General features: G+C 39.8%; 1 protein-coding gene across 1 annotated transcript in view; it reads left to right on the top strand.

Moving 5' to 3' along the window:
* PLXDC2 (plexin domain containing 2) overlaps window positions 1-27,245 on the top strand; it is a 282,907-nt gene that overhangs the window by 101,039 nt on the left and 154,623 nt on the right. Inside the window, exon 2 of the mRNA XM_030009614.2 lies at window positions 23,221-23,432. Coding sequence (XP_029865474.1) covers window positions 23,221-23,432 — 212 coding nt within the window. The remainder of the gene's footprint in view (window positions 1-23,220; window positions 23,433-27,245) is intronic.

The following is a 27,245-nucleotide window of genomic DNA, read 5'->3' on the forward strand; positions in this document are numbered from 1 at the left end:
CTCAGGGACAGAGGAAGAACCCCCAATTTATCACAAACACCTTTATAGGTGTACCTTTATAGACTACAGAAGCTTAAGACAGAAATTATTTTCATCCAAGCAGAAGAGTTTCATCCTGTTATTGTTTTAAAAATAAATAGGCAGAAACTATGTTCAAAGAAGAAAATAAACCAGAACAATTCTGGATAATGCTCTACATGCAAGTTCTGCCTTAGTTGCTCCAAAGTTTTGCCTGGTGAATGGAGCCAGCAAACTAGTTTCCTTCACCCTGGGCTGGTACATGTGAAACTGTAGGTCAAAAGAGGGGTTTAAGCGCATTGGAATGGATTATGAGGAGTTCTTTGCTGTGTTGTGAGCGGGCTGCTTAGTTTGCTTGCTTTTCTTCTCCTGCGGTGGCTTCACTGCTTGGTGTGGAAGCACTAACTTGTGAAAGGGAGTTCTGTGGAACAGTAGGTAGGGCTTTTGTTTTAAAAACAAAACTTCAGATATGGTAGAAAAAATGTGCATCTATATCTACATTTTCACTGTGAATTTTAGTCTTTTTCTCTCCTGAAAAAAAAAGAGTGGATGATGCTTTTCGTTTAACATGTTGATTAAAATGAAAAATAAAACCAAAATAGCTGGCATGTCCATGTGGATGCAATAGTTAGACTTGTCTGGTAAGAACGTTGCTCCTACATTTGAGCACATTTATGTATTTTTGAAGTTTTGAAGGTGTCTGAAAATATAGTGCAGTGCATGCAAGAGTCTCTCTCCTTGACTGTGATGCTGGGCTCTGTACCCATTTCTAACCCTCCAGTGAACCCAGTACACCAGATGGGGCCAGGTCTGAAGTGGGCGGGTGGGGGCAGCTGGAGCAACGCAACCCCATGGGAGGGGCAGACATGGGCACAGGCAGCCCCTCCATGACCGATAGCCTCTCCTTGCCCCGGTTTGGTGCTCCAGATTCACAGCTCAGGCTTCTGCTAATGGGCCAAGCAAGGCTCTGTGGCTTCCCTCTTACAGGGTGGGAGCTTACGGAGATCGTGCAGAGGGATCCAGATAAGCAGGAGCCCTGGTAAAAGTGAGACTTTATTTGCCTTATTGAGGGCTGGCTCAGAGCCCACCAAAGTCAGCAGAAGTCCAAATACTGGGTCTGTTCTTGAGTCTGTGTGGGTGTCGTCTTCTTGGCTGAAAGCTTAGCTGCTATCGTATCAGTGTATTTTATTTAGCCAAATCACAGAAACAGAAGTAAATGCAAAGGTTTCTTTCTCTGGCAGGGCTTTTTTTTGTTTCTAATTAAAATGTTTAGTCTTCAGAAATCTTCCTGATTTGTGTCCTACAATTATACTGCTGAGTAAGAAACAAGGGGTCTTTGCAAAGAACGAAGTGAATTAGTTTTAGCTAACTGCATCTGAAAAGCAGAGCATGTGATCTTTTGGCCTTGCTCTGACAGTAACTCGGCTAGTGTTTTGGACAGCAAGCTCTCTGAATGTCAGACCCAGGAAAAAATGTCACAGATTATTAGAAATGGGATGGATGGGAGCAGGCTTTACTGGAAACATTGGCTAAGCTTACATCGTAATTGCTGTGCTGAAGCAGTAAACAGCTGCTGATCCTGTGATCTTTCTGGTGAAAAACAAGCATTTGTTGTAGTTATTTTTCAGATGTATGTTGTTGTTTGCATGGTATTTCAAGTGTCCTACTTGGTATTTATATTATTAGCTCAGTGTTCTACATTACAATAAATGTGTTTACTTATTACAGAAGTACTGACCCTTAAAACATCTGCTTCTCAGCTGAACATCCATGGCTCAGTGGGTGTGGGTAGCTTCTGTTAGCCATTCTTTCATAATATTTTGCAGTCTCTGGCAAGCAGTTTGAGTCAGATTCTGACCTCAGATGCTCTCTGGTACAATGGGAATAGCTGCGCTCCAGTCAACAGCATTCTTCTAGTTTTATGTCAGTGTTAACCGAGGTCAGAGGACGTCACAGCGAGTGGGCCACAATCCCGTCTAATTTTTGCCTGGCGGAGTTCTTTAAGCAAAAGACATAAAAACTCTAGTGGCTTCACACTCATGCCAAAGTCACCCTCACTCTTCTAGAGACGGAGTGATAGCAAATGATATGGCAGAAGGCTAATCAAGTTGTTACGAGGAATAAAGGGTTCTGTGTCTATCATCATCAACACAAGAGCTGTAACCACAGTCTGATGGGCTTGGAAGAGCAGTGGCTGGCTGGAGCGTGCCTTTCGGTCTTGTGCTGTCTCTTGCCTCTACCGATACTGGACCTGAAGGGAACGGCTCAGAAGCTTCTTCTGGAAAGGAGAAAAGAGCTTCAATTTCCTCTTGAACTGGGGGATGGGTTGGGGACACCAGTCATTTCCTGTAGCGGGGAGAAGGCTGTATGGAAATCTTTGTGGTTGGTGTTGAAATGGGGAAACAATCATATTAAGGGCTTTGGTGTCTTAGCAAAAAGTCATCTTTTTCCTCCTTCCCTTTATTTCCAGCCTCCTCTTAGGTGAGTATTTCTCAGCCCACTCTCCCTTTCTCCCATCCTAAGCAAGTTGTCCATAGTCTGTGATCCATGCCCTCTCTGCCCTTCATGCCCGAAGTCCTGCCTTTCCACCCCTGATATCCCACTCCAAAGCCGTAGAAAGAGCGCCCGTCTCAGACCTCCCCCTCTCCCAGAGCCCTGCTGCCTCTTTTACTGCTGGGCCACCTGAGGAGAGGGAAGACACTCTGGTTATCTCAGAGCACAGCCTAATTTAGCGCATGCTTAACCCTTTATGCAGCAAAAGGAAGGATGGCACAGTCTTTTTCTTCTGCATTTGTAGGCCATCTACCATCCTGGGTCTTGTCAACAGCAAAGGAACTTAGCCATTATGATTATACAACCAAAAATAATAACATCAACCAGCCATAGGCCGTGTGGGTTGGTATCACCTGGGACTTCTATAGTGGAAAAAGTCCAAAAGTAAAAATGCAGTATAAATTTAATATACACAGCATCCCCTAGAGGTTTGTGCTGCAACTTACAGAGAGGATAATTGAACAGTCCTTTTCCATAACTGGCTCCTCTTACAGATACCATCTAGTAATCATTATAATAAGAATACATGTTGGAATTAGTTTGTAGATGAATCATGCTTAAACACTATCAGTGATACATTTTGGAAAACAAGTCTTACTCTGAAATAGAAAAATGTTTTGCAAAACTATTTAGCAACATATCCTTTGCAGATTGGTGGAAAAATTGAGCTATTCCGTTTTTCTGTTCATTGCTTTATCAGCAACAAACTCTGTTTATTTCCCAAGTGTATTTATCGCCCTTTTTAAAGGATTAAACTCTTATGTTTTCTAGTACATAGATTTAATGTTGACAGCACTGTTTCCATGAATCAAATGGGCTCTCCTAAAAAACTTCAGGCCATACAAAATGTTTATGCTAGATAATGGATACCTAAATAAAAATGCAGTGAAAGTTGGCCTGCACAACACATGGAAACATCTCGATATGGTTAATTTGACACATAAATAAACCATATTCACACCCTGAATGAAACCACTTACTAAAGAAAAGTAATCAGTGTTTCATCTGCAGCTTCTTTTGGATGTGGAAGACAGTTTTGATATTTCCAGGCTATATTATTTAGTATGCCTCCTTGTGTAAAGAAAGAAAACTCCTGATAAAGCTATTCTGATGTTGTTGATGTCCTGTGGAAACTGGTGATTGAGCATGGAGAATATAGCAACAGATGGTATAGCCCCACACGAGGTCAGTAAGCTGTGGAAATACAAAACTGCCAATCCTGAAATTGAAAACAGGTGGCAAAAATTTCACTTGGAGACTTGGCATCTGTAAGTAATCAGTTACTGTAAGAGCCTTGGTCAGACACCAATTAACTTCATTGCTGATTGCTTTTTCAATAAGTAAGGGAGAAAGCAGCTGCATTTGGTTAGAATCACAATACAGGGTAGAAATACACAGTAAGTGTTTAGAAGCACTTAATTTTTTATTTTTTTTTTTAGTTAGAGTAGATACTGTTCATTAACTTTTTTTCTTTTCTTTTTTTTTTTCTCTTAACCTTAGTATTTTGGTTGAGAAAAAAACATGTTTTACAACAGTTTTAGCAGTGCTTCTGGGATCAAGGCTTTTTCTCAGAGCTTTCAAACTGTTTGTCACCATCCCTACATCACTGCTTCTAAAAAATGTAAATACATAAATAAACACAGGACATCTGGATTTTATTTTGGGGTTTTTAATTTCAAATAAGGAAATAAAAACACTATTTTGACTAGGACTGAGCTATGCTAATGGGGCATGTTGTGTTCTTAAACATTGTCCTTTCTGGCAAGCCCTCCTCCTGACAAATAGTTACCCCACTGAAAATACAGATGCCTGATCGTGACCCAGTGGTGACTTTCCTAGCAATGACAGGGGATTTCAGAGCAGGCAGTGTGTTAGTGGGTGCCAGTTTGAGAAAAATGAGGTTACGTGTATGCCAAATTGAAGTTTAGAACAGTTTCAAAACATCTAAACAGGAGTTATTATTGTATAGGCAGCCAGCCTACCTGAAACATTTTCAATACATAAGGGGGAAAATCTCTGGTGTTGATCACCTAGAATATTCCAGGTTTCAAGTTAGTCAGGACAAAAAAGGTTTGGTACATGGGGGAAAACTAATCCAGTAACACTAGAACCAGAGCAACCTTCAGAACTGCAGTATTCAAGAGGATTTAAAAGTTGGGTAGATGACCTCCTCCACCTGATGTTGTAAGAGGCATATACATTTGTGAGAAGGTAGCAGTACCTGTTTCCAGCAATTTGAGAGTCTGTTACAGCTGATTTCAACTCAGTTTTCCATGGCTGGATGTTTCAGGCTACCACCTCCAGTCAGACACCATGCCATACTAGAAGTGGTTTGACATCAAAGGTACTCTGAGCATCCACAACTCCACTGAAATCATTAGATCTTCAAGAGGTTGCACACTTGCATTTATGTATCCCAGAAGAAGTGATTATAATTCTAAGTCTTGAACCGGGTGGGGATAGTGCTAATATAGGGAAGAAACTGAGCTTACTAATGAGAAGAACTAGAATATCAAGAGTTGGTGGATGTCTGTGGGGACACGTTTCTGCATTGAATGATGTTCATAAAGTGCTAATAGGTCATCCTGCAAAAATTATGCCTCTTTAAGATGCTTCAGTCAGGCACTTGCAAAATGTGAAATGCTCAGTCATGTTGAACAATGCTGGCCAAAGGTTTTGGTAATACAAAACATTCACAAATTCATGTTTCAACAGAGATGTTGCCTCATGGGCCTACTTCCCAGCCTATTTGCCATTGCATAGATCATTATCCTCTTTCTGGCAACAGAATAATATTCCTGTGGTGACTGCAGCAATTGCTTACATGGAACAATAAATAGCAGATAAATATTTAATATGAGTTTAACTTTTAAAATGTTGTTTAATAGCTGAATACAGAGGAAGCAGCATGCTGTGACTAATCAGCTCTCTGCAGACCAACAGCAAGTACTCCTATTCACTGTAATGCAAGATGTATGGCTTCTGGATCACTTTGTGAGATTTAAACATGCTCATTTCTTGGATATATGGTGTATCTTGCAGTAGAAGAATACTAGAATTCTGTCTTTTTCTGACTTTTCTAACATCTGAGTTTTTGAAGAGAGGTAAGATGACCCCACTCTGTGACTAACAGTTTTATGGTGTTGCTGTATGTTATATATCATCAGTAAATACCTTCTACTTTTTCCTGGCATCTAGGCATCCCACTGGCTCAATGTGCACAGCCATTTCATTCCAGTCCCTATGTGCATGCAAACCACTTTGCTATTTGCCACTGCCTTGACTAAGTGATTTTCTTAGTGATTTATGTCACATTTATTCATGGAACAGTAACAAATTATAATATGCATATAGACTGTTCTGTAAATTAAAACATGTAAGTTCATTGTCCACAGTTTTGAAGAGTGTGAAATAAGCCAAGTGCTGTTGCTGTGCACTCAAAATGTAACACATTTCTGACATTAAGTTCAGATATGAAAGGTCCTAATTTTAAAATTTTAAAATCAGAAATAAGATTCCTTTTGTGATACTGAGAAAATATCTGATAGCAAAACAGAGTTCAGGCTTGTCATTTTGCTTATCAGAGCAGTGATTTTCTGACTCCGTGCAGAGCTCCACGCAGTCTTACTCTCCCCTCTGCTGTTTTATCTTCCTCTGACAGGTCACTGAAGAGGGTGACATCTAATTTGAGACAATAAGGATGGGAAGAGGTAGCAGGCAAGTGGGGCCAAAGCCTGCGGCTGAGGCTACAAGACAGTCTCTGCATGCAACATCACCTTTTCCCCTCTGCTATGCTCCTCCTCCTCTCTGGCAGTTAGGCTAAACAAAAGGGATGCAACATGGGGTCTGACACCATGTCTCTTCCTGGGAGAGCACAGCCTTATCTGGAGAGACCAGGCAGCTGGGGAAAAGGGAGGAGATGATAGGAGTAAGGCTGCAAAGTGCTGATTTACTGAATTGGAGGCAGAAGGAAACCTGAGGAAACACCTAAAATGAGGATTTCCCTGTATAGGTCTGTAGCTGGTGGGATGGAGCTGTCAGGGCTCTGGGTGGTGGAGCCTGTAATAAAAGCCTCCATTCGTGATATGGGAAGAATAACTTAGGTTGGGTGGGGAGAGACTTGCTTTGGAGTCCAAGGACATTGGAGGGAATAGTCAGCCCGGGTTATTATACTCTGCAGTGGGGAGGGAGGGAGTGTCCAGGGCAGGACACACAGTGAGGAGTGGGATGTACATGTAGAGAGAGGGAAAAAACCCACAAGAAAACAAGAGGGAAGATTCAGTTTGCAAATATTTGAGTACCAGTGTATTACAGACCTAAAAGAAATTGTATCAGCTGGTGTTTGTGAAAGCACTCATATTTAAAGCTTAAGCTGAAAAACAATCTATTGATGAGCCCATGTTTTCTGTGGAGAAGCTGTATTAATGACACCGAAAGTTTTCTCCCACAGCTTACAGTCTCCTTACTTCAGCAAAACTGATGGGAGTAATCAATAAGCTGTTGCTTTTTACCTTCTTACTGCATTTATGTGAGACGAGGAGGCTGAATGTGCTGTCTTTTATTACTTTTCTCCTCCAGAAGTAGGTAAAAAGTGATATATGCTTCATCCTTTTTTACAAACAGATGATACTAGACAGATGCTTAGAAACAGCTTAGCTAAATCATATGAAGGAAAACATACACTATGTGGAAAATGTGCAGCTTTTGGCATAACCAGGCAGAAGTGGAGATTAATTTGGGGCACAAGAAGTTGTGAGTTTTTGGTTTACCATTAATGGAAAAGAGGGAAAATGGCCACTAGGAGTTATGCAATAGAGTTCAGTTAAATAACAGGCCTTTGAAAGGCCCTGGTTCATGGAAGTGTCAGTGGTTTTGGGGGCTCATTTAGAGCCAAACAGTGTGCCCAAATGCACCAAACTATGAGAAACTTCCACGACTGACATGAAACCAGAAAACTCAGATGTGATACATGGACTGCAGAAGCAGATTTAGTCTTCGAAGGAAGTGGGCATTTGCTGTCAACACTGATTAGTGTTTAACAAACTCTTCCTCCCAAGGTTTAAGGTTGGAATGTGATAAAGGACTTGAGCACCTACAGACTCAGTGTTTCCATGACAAATTTGTAGCTTTCTAATCCCTAAGTGGAATTAAAGCCTTGTGTTAGTTGCTCACTGTTAATACTTAAATTGCAATCCCAAATACCCATTTGTGGATCTGGGTGTTACCTGAAAATGAAAAACAAAAAGAAGCAATGCCCATCATGTGCCTGAAATCCTGCTTCTTTCTGGGGATTAGGTGCTCAGTTAAGGGCTGCAAGAAGAGATCTAATTGCTTCAGGATCCAGTGTGTGCAATGCACTTCTGAGAGTGGCAGTTGGTGTTTGCAAGAAACAAGAAAAGCTCTCCGTTTGTCTTCTAAGCCCAAATACTGGTGTCTTGTATTTGCATAGTGTCCTAGTGGTTATGCACTCTCCAGAGAAGTGGGGCAGAGAGTTCAAGGCTCCCTTTACCCTGGAGGAGGTCTTCCCTCTCCTAGCAAGGGGTCCTGCTTTTGAAGTTGTTCCAGAAAATATTGAAGATTAATTGGAACAGAAGAAAGGGGGCAGGACAGACAGTTTATAAAATCCATGGGGACTGTCACTAGCCCTGATTTAAGAAGAAAAAGAGTTTACTCTGAGTTTTGAGAGTCAGTTCTGTTGCAGTGAGCACATGCTTTCCAAAACTGGAAAGCTGGAGCAAGTGAGCTGCTCAGGCAGGGAAGAAAGGTGGCCAAGCCAACCCTTAGTAAGGTGGGGACATGGACTCTGCCAGAGCCTTTTACTGACTGAGCCTGACTGCATCCTTTGCTGCTAGATAGCCCAGTCCTTACATTTAGCTGAAGAGAAAATACCATAGACCAGGCCTGTTAACTGTAGTCGGTTTGGAAGGGGTGGGTCTGTGGGACATCCTGCACAAGGACAGCCGAGCTGTGCAAGCTTAGCAGTCGCCTGTCCAGGACACCTAGGTATCCAGGAATTGGTAATTTATCCCTCTATAATTCAGACATGGAATGATATATCTGTAGTGACTGAGCTGTTTCTCTGCATGAGTAAATGAGATTTACGTGTTGAGGAAGGCAGTCAGCATTCAGCAAGAAGACAGATTAATTTAAGATTAACTCCTCATTGGAGTGGAACTGACAGCCCTGTGGAAGATGAGCAGTTCTAGGGACTGTTAAAGTCCCATTTAAGTTCACCAGGTTGAGACTCGCAAGAGATGTAAGTGGTTTGACAGTGTGAATATATGCGGTACGGGGCCATAGTTTGTGCCCTGCTACTTCTCTGCATTGAGCTAATTAGGAACAAAACCAAAATGACTATGAATATGTTCATGAGAAATTTAAGTATGATTTCTAGGGTCATATTCTGTCCAGGAATCAGGTAAATCTTTGCATTGTACTCTTACAACACTGAATGAAGCATAGCTGTTGTTGAATCTGTTCCCTGTTGCAAGATGTAGAGCCAGTTTCCAAACCTTACTGTGGCTGCTGTGGTTCTGGATGGGCTGTCAGCCAGTCTGTGGGTTAAAAACTTGGCAGCAAGATACTTTAACATAGAAATATAAGACTGCTGTAAAATATGTCTTTCCGTGCAACTGGCTAGTGCTTTACTGTCATTGAGTCTCAAGGACAGGGTATGGGGAATCATAGCTGACTGCTGGCACTGTGCTTCATTAGGAAAGAGAAAAAAATAGCATGTTGAGACAGCATTAATATGTGCTTGTTAGGAATAAAATCTACAGTGGGTAGAATGAGAAGAAACACGGGTGATTTTTCAAGTATGTTTTACAGACATGTCAGTCTCTGTCTAACAAAATAGGCCACATTTCAACTGACTTATTTTCCCAAATCGTTCTGTACATGAAGTATTCCTGTCTTTGATTAGTAAGCCAGGAGGAGGTAAACATTCAAATGTCATTGTGTCCAAAATAAAACCCACTATATTCACTCTTATTTCCAGATATTTTTCCCTCTCTTCTTTGAATTTGCCTTCTAACCAGTGATAATAAAGAACCTGAGCAACAGCTTGAGCAAGTGGCTGAAAAGAAGTATAAATGATCTGCATCATAGTGATTACCCAAGAAGAAAACAAACCTTCTTGTGAAGAAGGTCTCTTTCACATGAGACATCCCTTCAGTTCTCTTAATGCACTGGGCAGTGTTTACATGCATCTAAGTCACTGAGACTACCAAGTCTGAGCCTCTATGAACTCAGCTCTGTTTATAAAATAAGCCCCTCCAAAGCACTTAAGCATACTTGTGGTTTTTTAAGAAATGTACTGAACTGTCTTGTTCTGTGTGTTACCGCTATTCCTTTTTACCCTCTGAAAAGTAAAATAACATACTCTTCATGTGATGATCAATGTGTAATGATCTTCACACATTACATAATGTTCTATCTTCCACTTAGAAAAGCACAGGCACAGCAGAGAGAGTTGTAAATCTGTCCTTTCGTAGGTGTGGAGTGATGTCATTTGAGCTGGCTCTTCCCTGCACAGCTTCCAAAACACCATGTGCTTTGCAGCACAGCAGTATCCGTCTTTGCCTCCTCGTTAAGACAATGCACAGATGAAATGTATGTACACGGCATGCTAGCAAAGCCACCCCAGTGGGAGTGCTGCAAAGCTGTTAATGTTTTTTCTTGGGAATGTTGTGACAGAATTGGAAGGTGTATGATAAAGAAAAAAACCACATTTATTCAATCTTTTCTCAGAACATGTCTATCCAAATAACTAAGTTCCGTGTAGGTTCTGTGTATTAAAAGTGGATGGATACCAGCAATGCAGTTCCCTCATTTTATTTAGGCACGATGGAAGTGCATGTAAAAAGTGTCAAATGTAATATATATGAAAACCTATGCTTTATTTGTAAATTCTAAAACCCATTTATGGGAGTTGAGTCCTTGAGTACTGTTGGTTAGTTAAAAACTGTGAAAACATCCCTTCCTGTACTTTACTCCCCATATCTGCACAATCCACAGTACTAGTTTGTCTGTCTTTTGGGAGAAGACAAAGGTAATATTCAATACTACATATATCGGGCAGTCCAATTAAACATTTGATAGATAATTTCATTGCTTTGACAAGTTTCAAGATTGATGCAATAATTTCTTTTCTGTTTCCCCAGTATCTCTGCCAGTTTTCAAATGCATTATTTATTTTCTGCCAAACAAAGAATGTCTTTCTATCATTCATATCTCTAACTGGCTTAATTTTTATTTTTATGTCTCTGCTTCTTGATAGGTTTAATGCAGCTGTTCTTTGACTCTAAATACACATCTACAATTCCTCCTTAATCTATGATTTATTTATTTTTTTGTTCCCATGTCAAGTCTAGCAATGCAGATTTTGTGCCAGAGCTTAACAGTCTCTGCTCTAATTTCCTCCCATTAGTGTGCTAGAAACATGAATTTTTTCTCCAGCAGATCTCCTGATGAAGGTAAAATGAGAATTTTTCCTGAAAAGAAGCTGAAGGCATTTAGACCTATTTTAATTTCAGTGACAAATTTAATCTTTGTTTGATAAGACAGAAAATAATTTGCCCCTGCACAGTAACAGAGAGTCTGGAAGAAACAAACAATGGCATTTCAGCAATAAAATAGTACATAGCTGTTATCTAGCACTTGTCATCAGTAACACAGAATATGTTTAACAGACAAAGCCAGTATCATTATCTGCATCTTACAGATAGCAAAAGTGAAGCAGCCATTAAGCTATTATGCAAAAATACCATAAAAAATTAAGTAATGCAGGCTTTCACAGTACATTTTTGGTTCCTTTTATAGAATCCTTCTCTACGCCATATATATTTACTATAGTTACTTAGTTTTCTCTTGTGGTTCCTGGAAAGTTGAAAGGTTTTGACTTCTCTAGTGGCTGGTCTTAGAGGGCCATATCTATGGTACTGACTTACTGCATTGGGCCAGATTGGAGCTCTTGTTTAAAATCACTATTATATTTTCAAAAGTCCTGAAAATACCTACTTAATGCATATGGATGAAAATGGAAGGCAATAGATCTTCTTTTTTAAAGTTTTGTACTATTCTTTTGGAACAAAAGATACAGAAATGAGAGAACAGGGTAAATGTATAGAGAAATTTAAGTTCCTGGTTAATTGCCGGTTGAGGGTGATGAGATTTTGAAACAAGCTTCAAGCTCTTCTTTTAAAAAAATTATCATTGTCATTTCTTGACCCTCCCATCTCTACGGAAAAAGCCTCAAGAATAAAACACAGTAAGCTTAATTCATTGTACCTGTAAAGCCAAGAAAATCAGGTAAAAAATACCTTGAGAATTTTAAAGTATTAACATTTAATGTATTTCTCAGTCATTGCTGACCTAAACATGTAACCTTACCACATAAGCCCAGTAAGATCATCTTTATTTTTCATGACCCTTGGAGCAACTCTGTGTTTGAACATGCCAATTTATTACTTTCACTTTTTGCAGGACATTTTATGAAAACTCTGTCTTGACACCACAGTGTAGTGAGTTCTCACACTAAGCCTTCCCTTTTTATTAAATGAATTCATTAATTCCACAAATGATCTATCTATTTACTTGTAGGTGGCATAATCTTTCTAAATCCTGAATCACTGTTGGTCTAGGAAACCTTCATGTGCAGAAAATGAAAGAAGATATAAAATTTCCTTACTTAATCTGTAATGAAAATGAAGGGGGTTAAATTTTAAGTTCTGTCTGAAGTCAGTTTGTGCATTTAGCATTGAGCTGAAGGAAAGCCCAAGTTATATCTCCACCAACAGTTGTAAATTTTAACTTTCCCATCTTCAAAAAACTCTCTTTCACCAGCATACCAGAAGAAAAGTCATGCAGCTTTTTTCTTCAGCTTTTATAATGTCAGATACTGCTGCATTCCCCGCTACACATTTCTGGGCAACAGCAATTACTTGTTCATTTTTGAGTTTTCCAAATCCTGAGCTCTGTGAAACATCTAATACCACAAACCACTTCCTTTCTACTCCTGTGAGGAGGGCAGAGGGAACTGAAGACACAGCAGGAGAAATGGGTCATGTTTCAGTTGTGCCAGGGCTACGTTGCATGATCTGTGTTGTTTGAAGGTGTTCAGGTCGGTTTGAGTTCTGAGCAGTGGCACTCTGTGCAGACTGTATTTTAGCCCACTGCCACAGACTCAGTAAGAAATAAGCTGTAAGCGAGTAAACGGCTTAGGAGTTTGTCCCTATTTGCAGGCAAACTTGTTAACAAGGCGATTACAGTCTGTTGGGCACACCTGACAAGGGAGGAGAGGAAAACCTTGGTCTGTGTGTCCCTCAGTGTTTGTTGGACTCAATGAGGTGTTATGCAATCTTTCTTCTCTTATTTCCGCTGTGCTGGGTTGCTCAGATTTTGATCTGTGCCTGCAAGGTGATGTTGCGTATACATGTATGTATGGGTAGCTCCATTGTGTTGATTTGTTTTCCTGTCCATATCTCTTTGCTTAAGCCACCAAATCCAGCGCGGTTGCCTTTGGTGTGAATGCTGACATTGATCCCTGTGCCTGACTCAAAGTCAGCCTGACAGGGATACCCAGGAAGCCAATTACCCTCTGCTCCAGCACCAGTGAGTGACAGGCCTGTGGAGAGCTAACCAATGTTGTCTTGGCCAGAGCGGTGTCCCTGGAATTGCTGCTCTTTGCCTCTGCGTACTACAAAAAGACTAGTGCTGTCTGTGCTAATCCATTTTTCAAGCAATGGGCTTGCATCTGTCTTGGCCTCTGGCTTTTCCTCAGGCTAAAACTGAAGATAACCCCTCTACCAAAGCTGCATTTGCCACTGACTGCTGGGAAGAGCATAAATTAGCCAAGCTGACAGAGTTTGGTACATCCCAGATATTTGCTGTCTTCTCCCTCAACAAGTCACACAAAAGGAGGTCCAGACGTATGCTGCAGTTCAAACTATGGATGACTAGTTCATTTTTGTATGCATTTCTCTGCTGCCCAGAAACAGAAATTAGTCCTAATGATATGACTGCAAAATCATCCATCTAAGTTTTTAACTCTGTTTTATCATCTACATATCTGTGCACAGTGGTGTATGTCTTCTAGGTGAATGGATTGCTCACTCATTCTGGTTAAGCCTGGATCTAGAGAAGAAGCTGACCCACCACGAGGCTGGCATCCTCATGTTGTTCTAGTGCACAGGTTTGCTAGATCCTTCAGGAAAAAGTAAGATGCTTTCAAATTAGAACTGTGAGGTGGACACATTGGACACAGCTGTAAAAGCTACCATCCAACATCAGCAATCGTACTATAATCCAGTTATTGACTAGAAAAAAAGCCTTTATAAACTTTTGTCCAATGCGTTTAAATAAGGTACGGTTGGTATTAGCATTCTCTGGAAAACATTTGAATCTGGATTGGAAAAGCAAGAATTTGCATATAAATAGAATATTACAAAGAGATCTCCATTTATCTTAGCAAGACAATTTTGTTAAATTCTTTATTTTTTGCTGCTTTTTACACAAATAATTTTGTGGCTTAGCAAGGGTTTTGTGATATAGTGAGGTTTGGACAGAAAATTTATAAATTACACATGAATTAACATTATGACATTACTGCTACAATGGTTAATCAGAAAACCCCATATGATTTAAAACATGTTAACTTCCTGCTTTTCTATGCTGTAATTTGATAACCCACAAGCAAACACAATTATTAATATTTTCAGTTGTGTGCCAGGGACATAAGAACATTACAGATACACTTCCTTTTGCTTTACATGGAAACTTGGTATGCGGTAAGTATTCATCTAGGTACACTTGAGTGTCTGTGTTACTAATAATTATTGGAAGTAATACTGGGAATGTGGATATGAAGCCTATTTGTGTGATGTGCAAACATTAAGTGATGTTAATCGTGCTGAATGTGGGTAGCTGAAAGTAAAAGGCCAAAAGGAAGAATCCCAGCATGGTTCAATGTACCAGGTTCAATGTACCAGGAAGCACCTCTTTTCTGCTAGTCAGGTAAGATCAGGAGACTGAGGCTTCCCTTCCATAAGGCCAAATTTTGTGCTGGAAAGGAGGAGAGGAAGGGGAGAACAAGGAAGTATTCCTTTGAGTAGGCTTAAATCTAGAACTCTACTAGGAAATTTTTAGGGATCTTCAGGTGAAAAAAAGGTTGAAGGCCAGTGTTAAAAAATGGTTATGTGTATAGCAAAGATCAAAGCTATGTGAAGAGAAGCTATACTGAAGTTACAGCAGCTGAGACAAGAAAAACTTAAGGAGAAAGAAAACTTTTTACCACTTTTCAATTGGAGAAACTATTTCAGTTGTGCATTGTATACTGAGTTTAGATAGGCACTAATAGCATGGGCTTGAATTTTTTCATGCGTTCCATGAGGTCCAGCTCTCTGACCTGATCCACCTGTAAGCTCTGGGAAATATCACATCAGTAACAGTGTATCTGTGGAGTTTTAAATCAATTCAGAACTACACAATTCTGGCTTTTCTGGTTTTTTCTTAATAGGGATGCTGAGTAGTACTCAAATTGAATTTGCCATGGCTGGGTATCTAAGCCTATTAGAGCTGCTTCTTTTGTAAGGAAAGGCTAAACCAGAATCAATTCCATCTTCATTTTCTGTGGTTTCCTTTCAAAGCAATTTTTTCTCCCTCTCTAAGAAAGTGGAGGGTTGTGATAAAGGATTATACTCTGCATTGTTAGCGTAAACATAATTGTGTTTTTACTGTTGCAAAAGTAATACAAAAGGTCTGAACCTGTGGGATGCAGATGTGCATGAGATGTGAGAGCCTAGTAGGTGTGAAATGTTATATGCCTTCCAATTCTGTTACCATAAGCGTTCCCTAGACTCTTGTCACTTTTAAAAATTCAGTTGTGAAAGCAACTTAAATCCATCTGGACTATGCATATAAAAAAATTTAAGCACATCAAATGATAGCACATCTTTCTTTTCCTTTTTAAATCTCCTTCTTACTATAATGGCTTCAAAATCTTGATAAGGGTTAGGTTTTTGATGATGACTGATATCACTGCTTACTGACCAAAACTCTCTCCCTTCTCTTATTACCCAGTATCTTCAAGACTGCAAGCCCTCTCTGAGGCATGAGTTGTCTCTTTTTTGTTGTTCTGTGTGTATCCAGTTAACAATAAACTTAGGCACTAGTCCCTGAGTGGAACTGACAGGAAGAGTAGCAAAACAAATCCATAATACGTTATAAAGCTGTAATCAGATTGCTCTATAAATTCAATGTGCATGTTAAGTTCTTGTGCTTATGTAGCTGGATAGTATGAGTGAAGATGGAATTAGACAATAATTCCTCGGTGTTGATGTATGCCAATCAAAGTTACAGTATTGTTACCAGTGAACTCAGACTTCTGGCTTTACCAATACCATTTTAATTTACCAGTATGATTACATAAATAATTGCAAAATGAAAGCAAGTCAGACAATTTTAAAAATAAAAACAAAACTGCAGCAGTTATACTTGTGACAAAGATAAAGTTCTAGAAGTGTGGTAATATGCTCTCTGGGACCACTTGTAGTGGTGAAAAATAATTATTAAATAGAAAGAGGTTGTGAAGGGAAAAATCTGAATTCATATTGTTGATAAAATGTATGTGTAAGGAAATTACCAGTTATGTTATTTCCCTGACATAGTTCTTATTATTACTGATACTAACTCTGTATTGGACATGAGTCTTAGTAGCTATTTATTGTATAATTGCAAGAAAAATATGCATCAAGATAGTGTTATTATTTTTGACATTATTTGTTCTGAGCATACAATTCAACAGCAGTAGTTTCAGTACTGTGATCATAATCTGCCATCATTCAGTATTTTATTATCATTAACCTCTAACTCCCTTTGCAGGCGACACAAATTCTCATCCCCTGTTTGGTGAAAATAGAATCATCTTAAGCATCATTCTCCCACATAATTTTAAAATTCTCTTAGCAGTCTCTGCCAAGCTTTAAAAAGAAAATGTCAGGGTGTGGTCTTTTGTTGTTTTTAAAATCATGATCCAAATTGACACAGCTGTTTGTGTACTAATTGTCACTGTGGGATACTTTTTATAAATCATGTTATTTATGAGTTTGTTATGAAATTTATCCTATTATTATCATGGACATATTGAAAGCCAAGCATATCTGTTATTTCTTTCCTAAATTAAGGTCAGAAAGATGGAATTGGTCCTAGTCCCATGAATCAGGTACAGCAGAAAAAGAAGTCTCCATAGTGTTGAGCTGTTCACAGACAGAGATAATTTAAACTGGAAGTACGATTGATTTAGCTGTGATATTGGGCATTCAGTATATCTGCTTGGAGAATCTTTTAAAGGGCTATTTAGGTTTTGAATAGTCTGTCACTTAACGGGTCCAGTATTCATATCTTCCACCAACATTTGCTGGTTTCTCATCTTTACTAATAAAATGGTCATAGTAGAAATAAAGATTCATGAGGCGGGCTAGAGAAAGTTTCTTCAGTTAAAGGAGTATGATGGCATTTTCAGCTCCTTGATGAATAAATCTGTGTATTTTATACTTAATTTTGCTGGCATTTGGGCTGTGGCAGATTTATAAAGATGATACTATATCTCACAAGCAATGTGTTGAATAGAGGTTTCAATATGTGAATATTTCTGGGCTTTCAAAAAAAAAAAGCCTTGTTGATTATGGTGCATTTATGAAATTAGTCAAATTGAAGAGTTGGCCTAAATATGTGCAATCATGAAATGTAATTAACTCATGTTTTTCAGAAATGCAATTCTGAAATTCTGATGTGCTGAAACATTCCACAAACCAATGTTTGACCTCATGGAAAAGGGAAAAAAAAAACCCTAGAAACAGTTGAATGAGTAGTAGATGTTTTATCTATTTGCCTTTTTTGTTTCAAAATAGGGTTTCTTTCTCCCTTAGTTACATTGCTGTCCATAAAATTCTGAACGTTTCTCTTTTGTTGTAAAGTGAGAGCTAGACCTTCATTCTAAATAAAGCTTTATGCAGACCAGACTTCCCTACTAAATCAGAGCTGTCTTACTTGTCAAGCTTTGCTGTTTAATTTTGGTTTTATTTACTTAGAATTTTTCCTTTTTTGTTTGAGTGCAGGCTTGGCAAAGCAGAGAACCCATGCCCCTGCCATAGTCAGGCGGCTTCTTCCCTTTCAGCAAATCTTTCTTGTATAGCCCAATTCGTACTTCCAATCTATAAGAGCTGCTTGCGTAATTCACAATATTGAAGTAGACAAACTTCTCTATGTATTCAGTTGTTGTCCACTTTCAGCATTGATTTATGTTAATGACATAAGCATTATACAGTTCTCTGTGTTTTGTAGTACAGGATACACATCTTCCTGCCCAAAACCTCAGACTAGCAGACCCACCTCAAAAGTCAGGTCTTGAGGTACAAGAAGATACAGGTTTTGGTCATGTGTCCTCCATCAGGTTAGCTTAATGCAGTTTAAAAGCTTGTTTAGTACTTGTTAAAATACAAGCTAAAGTAGTCAAAAAGCTATTATCTGGGTACATGGTGGTTTAGGCAACAGATGCCAAAATCTTTAAAAGTCTTTTTCCTGTGAGCATGTAAACCTGCACAGAAGGAAATTTGAAGCACCTGTCTGTCTGCAATTTTTACCCATTCCCCTTCCTCAGTCTCGTCTCTAAATATTCTGCGTAGGTCTTTCCAGTTTCTGTGAATTATGCCCCTATTCTCTTAAAGCCTTTGGTGGTAATTCTGATCAATCACATCGACTACAAAGACCCAAACTGGCCAACTGCAACAAGAGTTTCTGAACTTGCCAACAGTCGGTCATTAACTCCAAATAATCTCAGAGCAGTGAAAGCTTTTTATAGATTTGTTTCCCTTACCCCTACCTGTTATGGGTTTGTGTGGCGCGGTTTTTTTCTTGGTAGCGGGGGACGGCTCCTGTGCGAAGCTGCTGGAAGCTTCCCCGGCTCCAAGTCAGACCCGCCTCTGGCCCAGGCCGACCCCATCAGCCACGGTGGTAGCGCCTCTGGGAGAACAGATTTAGGAAGGGGAACTGGTAGTGAGTAGGGGGACTGGAATGTGAGAGGAACAGCTCTGCAGATACCGAGGTCAGTGAGGGAGGAGGGGAGGAGGTGCGCCTGAGGAGGTGGATGCCCCTGCAGCCCGTGGTGAGACGGCAGGCTGTCCTCCCCCAGCCCATGGAGGTGAACGGTAGAGCAGAGGCTCCCCAAGATGGCTGTGACTCCAGAGAAAGCCTGCGCTGGAGCAGTTTGTGACTGAAGTTCGGCCCGCAGATAGGACCCACACCAGGGAAGTTCGGGAAGAACGGAAGCCTGCAGAAAGGACCCACGCCAGTGAATTTTGTGAGGAACTGCAGCCTGCGGGAAGGACTCACATTGGAGAAGTTCGTGAAGGACTGTCTCCCGTGGGAGGGACCCCACGCTGGAGCAGGGGAAGGGTGAGGATTCCTCCCCCTGAGGAGGAAGGAGCGGCAGAGACAAGGTGTGGCAAGCTGACCCCGACCTCCATCCCCTGTTCCCCTGCGCTGCCGGGGGGACGAGGTAGAGAGAACTGGGAGTGGAGCTGAGCTGGGAAGGAGGGAGGGGTAGGGGGAAGGTGTTCTAAGGTTTAGTTTTACTTCCCAATATCCTCGTTTTGATTTGATTGGTTGTAAATTAAATAGATTTTGTTTCTTCCCCAAGTTGAGCCTGTCTTTTGTCTGTCACCATAAGTGGTGAGTGATCCCTCCCTGTCCTTATCTCGACCCACGAGCCTGCCTTTATATTTTCTCCCCATCCCACTGTGGCCAGGGAGGCGCGGAGTGAGCGAGTGGCTACATGGTGCTTTGTTACTGGCTGGGTGGAAACCATGACACCACCCCACTGCCTTTTTAGCTTTATTCAACACAGAGTTGAAAACTTAAATTTTAACTTAACCCAAGGGGGAAAGGAGCTGCAGACATAATGATTTTCATTGCTAATTTTATGAAAACTTCAAGGACAAGAGCTGAAGGATCAGACCAAAACACCAGCTTAATTACATATTCATTAGAAAGACCTGCACTCTATTTTTACTATTTCCAAAATACTACAGTACAATATCAGCTCTACAGACCTTCACAGCGAGGTATTTGCATGCCAGTGACAGGACTATATATAACACTCTTGTGGTTTGCACATAAAAATATCAGTTGAGAACTGTAGTTGCAATTTTAACAGATTTGAGGGCTTATTGTAGTTCTGAGTCTCTGTTCATACAAGTTGAACAAGTTACTTCTCATCTATGTTTGTCAATATTGTGATTTTATTATTAATCAGATATTACAGCATTTGGCTGCTTTCCAATTGATTTGAATGACACGTTCTCCTTCAGTGTTAATTAGGTGTGAGCACCAAGATCTAAAAGATCTTGTATAATACTTTGGTACATTTCCTCTAAAATGCCTTTTATGTATTTATTAGCTACACAGAGATTTCAACCAGAAACATGAAATAGTTCTAACTTGTAAAGTATTGCAATTTTAGGTCTCTGAATGCTTTTTCTTCATGAGCTGCCTGCGTTTAGAACTTGAAAATTAATTTATCTATCCATTATCTGAGAATTTATATATTTAAATTATATTTACATAAAAGGAAAACAACCTGTTCAGCTTATTTTAAAAAAAAATCTAGTTTGTCACTTTCTCAGCATTAGAGATCTGTTGGAATAAACCAGAGACATCACACTAGATCAGAGCTGATCTGGCCAAGTCTATCATCTCTCTCTCTCCATCCCCAGTAGCTTAAGGAAAAGGTTTAATGAAGAAGGAAGCCTACAGTAAATTTCTCTCTTTATTCCTTGAAAACACATCCAGATTTTATCTCACATTGTAGCTTCAGTATCCCCACTCCGCCAGTCCAGGACAGTCAACTAGTCTAGTGATAACACTGGTAGAAGCTCTCACAGATAATGGTGAAAAAACCCCCCGAAGACTAGTTTTAAACTGAAAACTTTATCAGTTCATCCATTTAATTCTTGCTACTATTAAATTTAGAAGGATATAATGCATTCTGAATACAGTTAGATGATTATACAGCTTCCCTATGTCAGTATAGCTTGTACTTGTAAAACAATATTTATCAGTTTAATGGCAGTAAACATGTTTTATGTGTTTCAAGAGAAAAATCACTTAATGGAAACAGTTCAAACAGGATAAAAGTTGTGCATCGATGACATCAAAGGCTTCCCTAATGGGGAAAGGCCCATGCCAAATTTTGCAGATGCCATGATGCAATTGCACTATAAAAGAAAATTATGAAGAAAAATGTGTAGAATTTCCAAGCCAGTGGAAATACCCCAAAGTGCTTATCTCCTTCTTCTCTACAGCACTATATTATTATTATTTTAAAAAGCAGTTTATGTTACAACACCTTAAAGCTTAGAAACCACATTCATTTCTATTCAGGATGTGGAAGAACAAAGTATAATAGCTTTCCTCTGCAGATGAGGCTCAACCTGAAGTGAATAGGATTTAAGACCCTCCCCTAACTTTCACATTTTCTATTTGGTAATTCAGACGATTGCCTCAACTTGTTGATTGTTGGCCATAAAAAGACTAGGCTGCAGTGGGAGAGCGAAATAGCATTAAATATGCTTTTTGCCTTTCCCTCTGAATGTGGGTTTTGAGCCACCAAGGGCAGCCAGGGAAGGTGCTTCAGAAGAAGGGAGTGGGGTCTTGCAGACATGTACCTGTTGCACTGTGGCCTGGGACCCCCGTTCGTAGGCATCTAACACTTCCCATGCCTCACAGAAGGTGCCGAGGTGTCTTAGTGCCGCAGGCTTGGCAGCTCTGGGAGGGTAAACGTTGCCTCCATTGATCCAGCCTCAGGCATTGCATGTAGCGGGCAGAAAGTGCCTATCTGTGATTGTATCTGGGAAGTTTGACATGTCTGTCAGCTTTCTGATGCCCTTACCCCCATAACAGCATGGTGAGTGCCTCCAAGCTGAAGCAAGGAGGGCAGCTTTGAATAGATTTTGATAAGGACAGCAGAGGAATAAGTTAGCTCATCTGCTGAGCTGTCCCTTTGCATCTGGCAGCTGATTGCTTCATACAACAGGGAGTGCGGTGGCAATTTGTTGAAGACAAGTGTTCTAAGGCTTTTAAGAAATGCAAGGAAACACGTTTCAAAAAGCTACCAATTAAAAGAAAAGAAGTCCTGTTACTTGGGGTCTGAGGAAAGTTATGGCCCCAGATTGCTGATTTTGCATCTCCATTAAATTCTGATTTCTGTAGGTGACAGAGCACTGTCGGCTCATGTTAATTTTATTGTGGTTGAGAGTGATCGTACAGCTTAGAAAATAAGTTTAGTGGATTTTGGAGAATTTGATAGAAAAATGGAATCACATGGAGCCTAAAGTGTGTTATGTCTGGAAGATTCTCCTATACCCATGACTCCTATACCTGTTCCTGCTTTGATGCAGGAAAATCTTACTTCTTATTTAAACCTTTGTTAGGTGATTTTCTATTTTTCTGTCTCTTCTGTACCTAGACAGCATAGGCAAAGCTTAGGTGGACCTTGGAAGTGGTGCCTTCCTTTGCTCAGAAGCTTCTGCCAAACAGAAGCAATGGATATATTTCCACAAATAATTTATTTACCAGTGTACCCTTCTCTCAGTATTTTTCTTTTACTTTACCACTTCTCCTGAGAGTTCATTTGGAACCTCACAATTCTGGTTTTTGAACAAGATCCCCTTCTTCCTGGCACATGAAAAACACAGAGCACCCCTCTACTTCTCCTTTTAGACCCAAAGACAGTGTGAAAAGCATATCTGGTTCTTAGTGCAAAGTATGCAAAATTACTCTACCCCTTCTTGATGGTGTTAACTGAGGTACATTAACAAAAAATACTTTGATTGGCTTTTGTATTGGGAAACCTGGAAACTACTGAAGAATTTATGGTTTTGTCTTGGTGATAGTTTTACTAGCATGAAAAAGTTGTGAATGAGCATGAATAAAGTCCAAAAGGAATATGTAAAACACACCACTCAACTGCTCATCCTTCGCAGAGAATATAGTGGGTGTCTGCAGACTTCACGCATCCTTTGCATTTATCATTTATACAATGGGGCAGCTTTATTTTTGCACTGGAACAGATGTTTATGGGAATTTCATGTCTCTCATAAGGTTTATTCGCCTTTCAGCACGGCTTCCAAGCTCTTTCTACATAAAATCAGTAGCAAAAGCTAAGTCTGTACCAGTGTTACTCTGCCTCTTCTGCTTTTGTTTTGTTAGATGGTTAACTGATTTTTTTTCTTTATTTTATTTTGCAAAGTGACACCTATGGGTAGGCAAGTATCAAAGTTACAGAAGTTACAGGGAAAACTTTTCCCAGACATAAAATAAGCAGGAAAATAAAACATTTAGGATGTTCAGAGGAGTCTACAAAACTTCGTCCAAATTCTTGAATTTTGTAGAAGTATAATATGCTATCTACTCTTCTAAACTCTTATGTTGTTGTTGTAGAAACTTTATCAGAGATATAAATGGCTATTTTATGGAGTTGTTCAAAATCTTTATAAAAAGTTACTATTCTTAGATTTTCAATTATGATTAGTAAACTAAAGTTCCACTCACTTATTATCTTGTGGTTGGTTTGTTTTTTGTTTTTTTGTCAAACAGGTGTGGTTTATGAAGTTGTTCAGAGCTTCCCTGCAGTGGAGGAAAATGTGCTAGTGGATTCACATGTAAACAGCCACAGGTGGAGAAGGCACTCAGAGTCTCTCAAATCAGTCGACACCAACAGAGCCAGCATGGGGCAGGATTCCTCTGAGCCTGGGGGTTTTACGGACCTGCTGCTTGAAGAGGGACATGACAACACCACCCAGATTGAGGTAGAAATTCATTCCATCTATTTTTTTTATTCCATTTGTTATCTTTGATTGAGGGTAAGTGAAGTAAATGTCTTCATTTTTTAGTGTACTTGAACATTGACAGGGGAAGAGAACCTTGTGGTCTTTGTATTTGTGACCCTGTCAGCACATGGAAGCCAGTTTTTTCTCCTGAGGCTGGAGCCTGTCCTTTCTGACTTCTGAAGATAGTCTCTTGAGCATCTCTTGTCCGTCTCTTTGCTGGAAAACAGTTACGGGAAGTCCCATGTTCTAGCGGTTCTTGCTGGAGAACAGGAAAAGGAAGTAGTAATAAAATTGAATTCTTTCTTAGAAGTTGGGGTAAACACCTCAATTTGTGAGATTTTTGCCTGTTCTTTATGGAGAGTGATATCCAGACATCAAGGGGAAAAGGCCCTAGAGAAGTAAGAAATTGGAAAAAAAAACAGGTTGGTCATTGAAACTCTTTGCCCATGCTATTTGATTGTTTATCTTCCAAAGAAGAATAACATGGATCAAATCCATCTACATGAAGTCTTGGGACATTCTCCCTCTGTTTTACCGTTTTGTTCAATCTCTGACTGCTTTTTAAAAAAAAACTTTAAATGCAAGATTGCCCTCATATGGACGTAACATAAATCCAAGTGAGCACCAGTTCTGTCTTTAAAGCTGCTTTCAGTTTCAAGTAGTGTAGGGAGAGCAGAAGTTGACCATAATGTTATGTTACGTTGTGATTGATTGGTGCAAAATACCTCCACCTATGACGATTTGTGGGAATTCTGCTATTCTGCTATTTTATCTTAGTGTTTCTACATAAACACACTGGCTGAATTGATTTTGTCTTTATATACAGATAGCAAGTGTTCATATTATAATTATTGTATTTTTACTGAGTTTTTTTAAGTATTAGGTTTGGAGTTTTCTTAGTAATAAAATCTGCATCCTATTTTTCAATAAAATACAGCTTGGAATAAGCTATGTTTAACATTTCCAGTCTTTATATTTTGTTTCCAAAGCAAGAGTGCTATTTATTTTTCAGTTCTGAGGAGTTCACTCTCAGACAAACAAAACAGCTTTCAGATTTTGGGTTGTTATCTTACACAATAACAAAAGCAAAGCAATATAAAACCCATCTGTAGAGACAATGGTGTCTCTACAGTATGAGTCAAAATATATTAATGCTTTCTGAGAGGTGTGTTTTGTGTTTGTTGTTTTTTAAGCTTCCCAGCTTGCACTGTACTAATTACGCTTCCTCTTGCATAAACGTGGAAGTTGCTAGTTGGTAAATTATATTTTTGAATTGCATATTGATTTTATGATTTGGTTTTTGCCCCCTGAAATCCCCATCTGGCCGTACTTGTAGCAATTCACTCGGGCATGACACAGATCGATCCTGCTTCTTATTATTTTAGCAGGTAAAGTGGAAGATGTCTCAGGTACAGGAAAGTTCATGTAGCTGATCTTTCCATGGCCTACCTGTAGATCCGCATGTAGTGTCTCTATTCAGCTGAGTTCTAAGCTCTTAGGAAGCAAAAGGGGTCAGAGCTCCCCCTCTAACACTTGTATATGGCAACATTCAGGAAAAAAATGAATGCTTGCAAATGGACATATGTAGAATGGTATTTTTCCAGGGCCATTTTACCTAAAAGATTAATGGCCTTATAGTGTCTTAACCTCAAAAATACATCACCCTTACTGAGTTTATTAAATCCAGGTTTTGTGTTCTGTCGCAGCTCTCTCTTTTTCTAAGGTCTTCCCAGGACAATAAGATGACTGAGTTGTGGCTTTACACATTATCACATTCTGTTGTAAATCCCTACTACAACACACAGGCATTTTACAAAACAACCTTGATGCCTGGCTTTATAGGGGAGGTAAAGTATACAACAGATATTCATAGTGGAAGAATCCATATGTCGCAAAGTCTTCTGCAGCTTGGGAGCTTATCGGTAGTGCTGGAGAGCGTATTGATTTTTTTAAACCTTTCTTCTGTGTGCGTTGCAGTTCTTGCTGAAGAAAATCCAGAGAATAAGCACTAACTGCCACTCATATTTAATGACACTACAGAATTACAACATCCCTCCATCACAGATACTGTTGCTCTCTAAAGTATTTTGTAGGCTTGCCATGCAAACATGGAAGACTTCTTTTACAGGAAGGCTGACAATGATGAACATATCTTTAATTTTTACTTGATACTGTTTTCTGTTCTTCTCTATAATGATGAGTTTACTTTCTATCCAGCTTTAAAAAAAAAAACAAAACAAACCAAACACACACCCCCCCCATCCACACCCCACCCCCCCCCCCCCCCCAAAAAAAAAAACCAACAACAAACCAAAACCAACCAACCAACCAAGGACAAAAGGGAAGGCACTATGCAGAAATTTCTGCACACTGATTAAAAATAACTCTAAATATTTCCTGTGTTATCAAATCTATACAGTCATAATGTGGAAAATAATAAAATCAACTTGTGTGGAGCATAGTTTAGTTCCACTGGCTTTCCTTGATATCTCAAGGTAATGAGATTTTTCAGTCATGTTTTTTCCATTGGAGTTATTGGGAATTGTTCTGTAACTTCACAGATGCACTATGCTGTGTCTCCCGTCAGCCTTAATTCAGAGGCTGTTTCAACATCAGCTTGAGTGGAAGGCCTTCAGGGCCGGTTTTAGAAAGTGCATTGTAAATCAGTTTATCGAATCTTTTCAGTAGCCAGGGTGGACCTGCTCCTATATGTAGGAAAGATGATAATGGTCAGATTCTCTTTAGAGATGCTGTCTCTCTGGTCCAAGAGCTGGAGCAGTGCAGCCACTAGGGACCCCAGGACATTTGCTGTCTCTCTTTGCATCTCAGTTTTGCCTCCTGCATTTGTTTGGCACTGTGATTCAGGACAGAACTCATGCAAAATGTTGTACATATTCAAGTGCTTTTTTGACTAAAGATGTTCTCTTGAACTGGGCTCTCTGGAAGTTGAACTGCATTGCAGAGACTATAGCAGAAGCAGTGGCTATAGCCATGTGACGTGCAGGACCTTCATAAATGGGCAGGGCCTTGGGAAGGAGAAGGCAAGACCTCCAAGTCCCATTGTGTTGCTGGAGAACAGGAATTTTGTGGTCCACAGGTGCAGTCTTGCTGCAGCGCAAACCCGCAAAACTGGAGATGCCAAGAAAAAGGCAAAGGACAGGAAGAACGGGTTTCTGCTGCAAGCCAGATCTTCTAGGCATGTAGCATCTGTAGTCTTTCTGAAGGCCTGATAGCAAGCTGGAGATTACAGGGTAATATCAATGTATAACAAATGCTTATCATAAACACTTTATAAAACAGTATGATAATCTTGAAAATATTCCTCTTTTCTCCTAGCTTAGTAGGGTTATTATAATGTGCCAGTTGGGGACTAGAATGTAGTAAATCCAAAAAGGTTGCCCAGGATGGAGGTTGGTCCCATTTGCTTTATTTGCAATTCGTACTTTAAAGCCTAAATACAGAGGAAGGAGAACATGTAAGTCTCTGGGGCTATGCTCTGTAAGAGGTTTATTAAGGTTTCATTCCTATTACATAATATACCCAGAAAGAGTGAGCAAGCTCTGAAGAGGGAAAGGTGTAAAAAGGATGAGATCCCATCTTGTACAGATGGGCACAAATGTTACAGTCCTAGAGAAATACCCAAAGCAAATAGCCTTGGGACAGGTGGAGAAATAGGTTGTCAGCAGTCCAAATCAACTGCAAATGTCAAGCCTCAAAAGACAGTATTCTGTTGATGTAGTGCAACTGAGTTGGCTTCTTGGCTTCATGGCAAATGAGAGCATTGAAGAGTTT

The sequence above is a fragment of the Aquila chrysaetos genome, chromosome 3 (assembly GCF_900496995.4).
Source record: "Aquila chrysaetos chrysaetos chromosome 3, bAquChr1.4, whole genome shotgun sequence".
Classification (NCBI taxonomy): Eukaryota; Metazoa; Chordata; class Aves; order Accipitriformes; family Accipitridae; genus Aquila; species Aquila chrysaetos.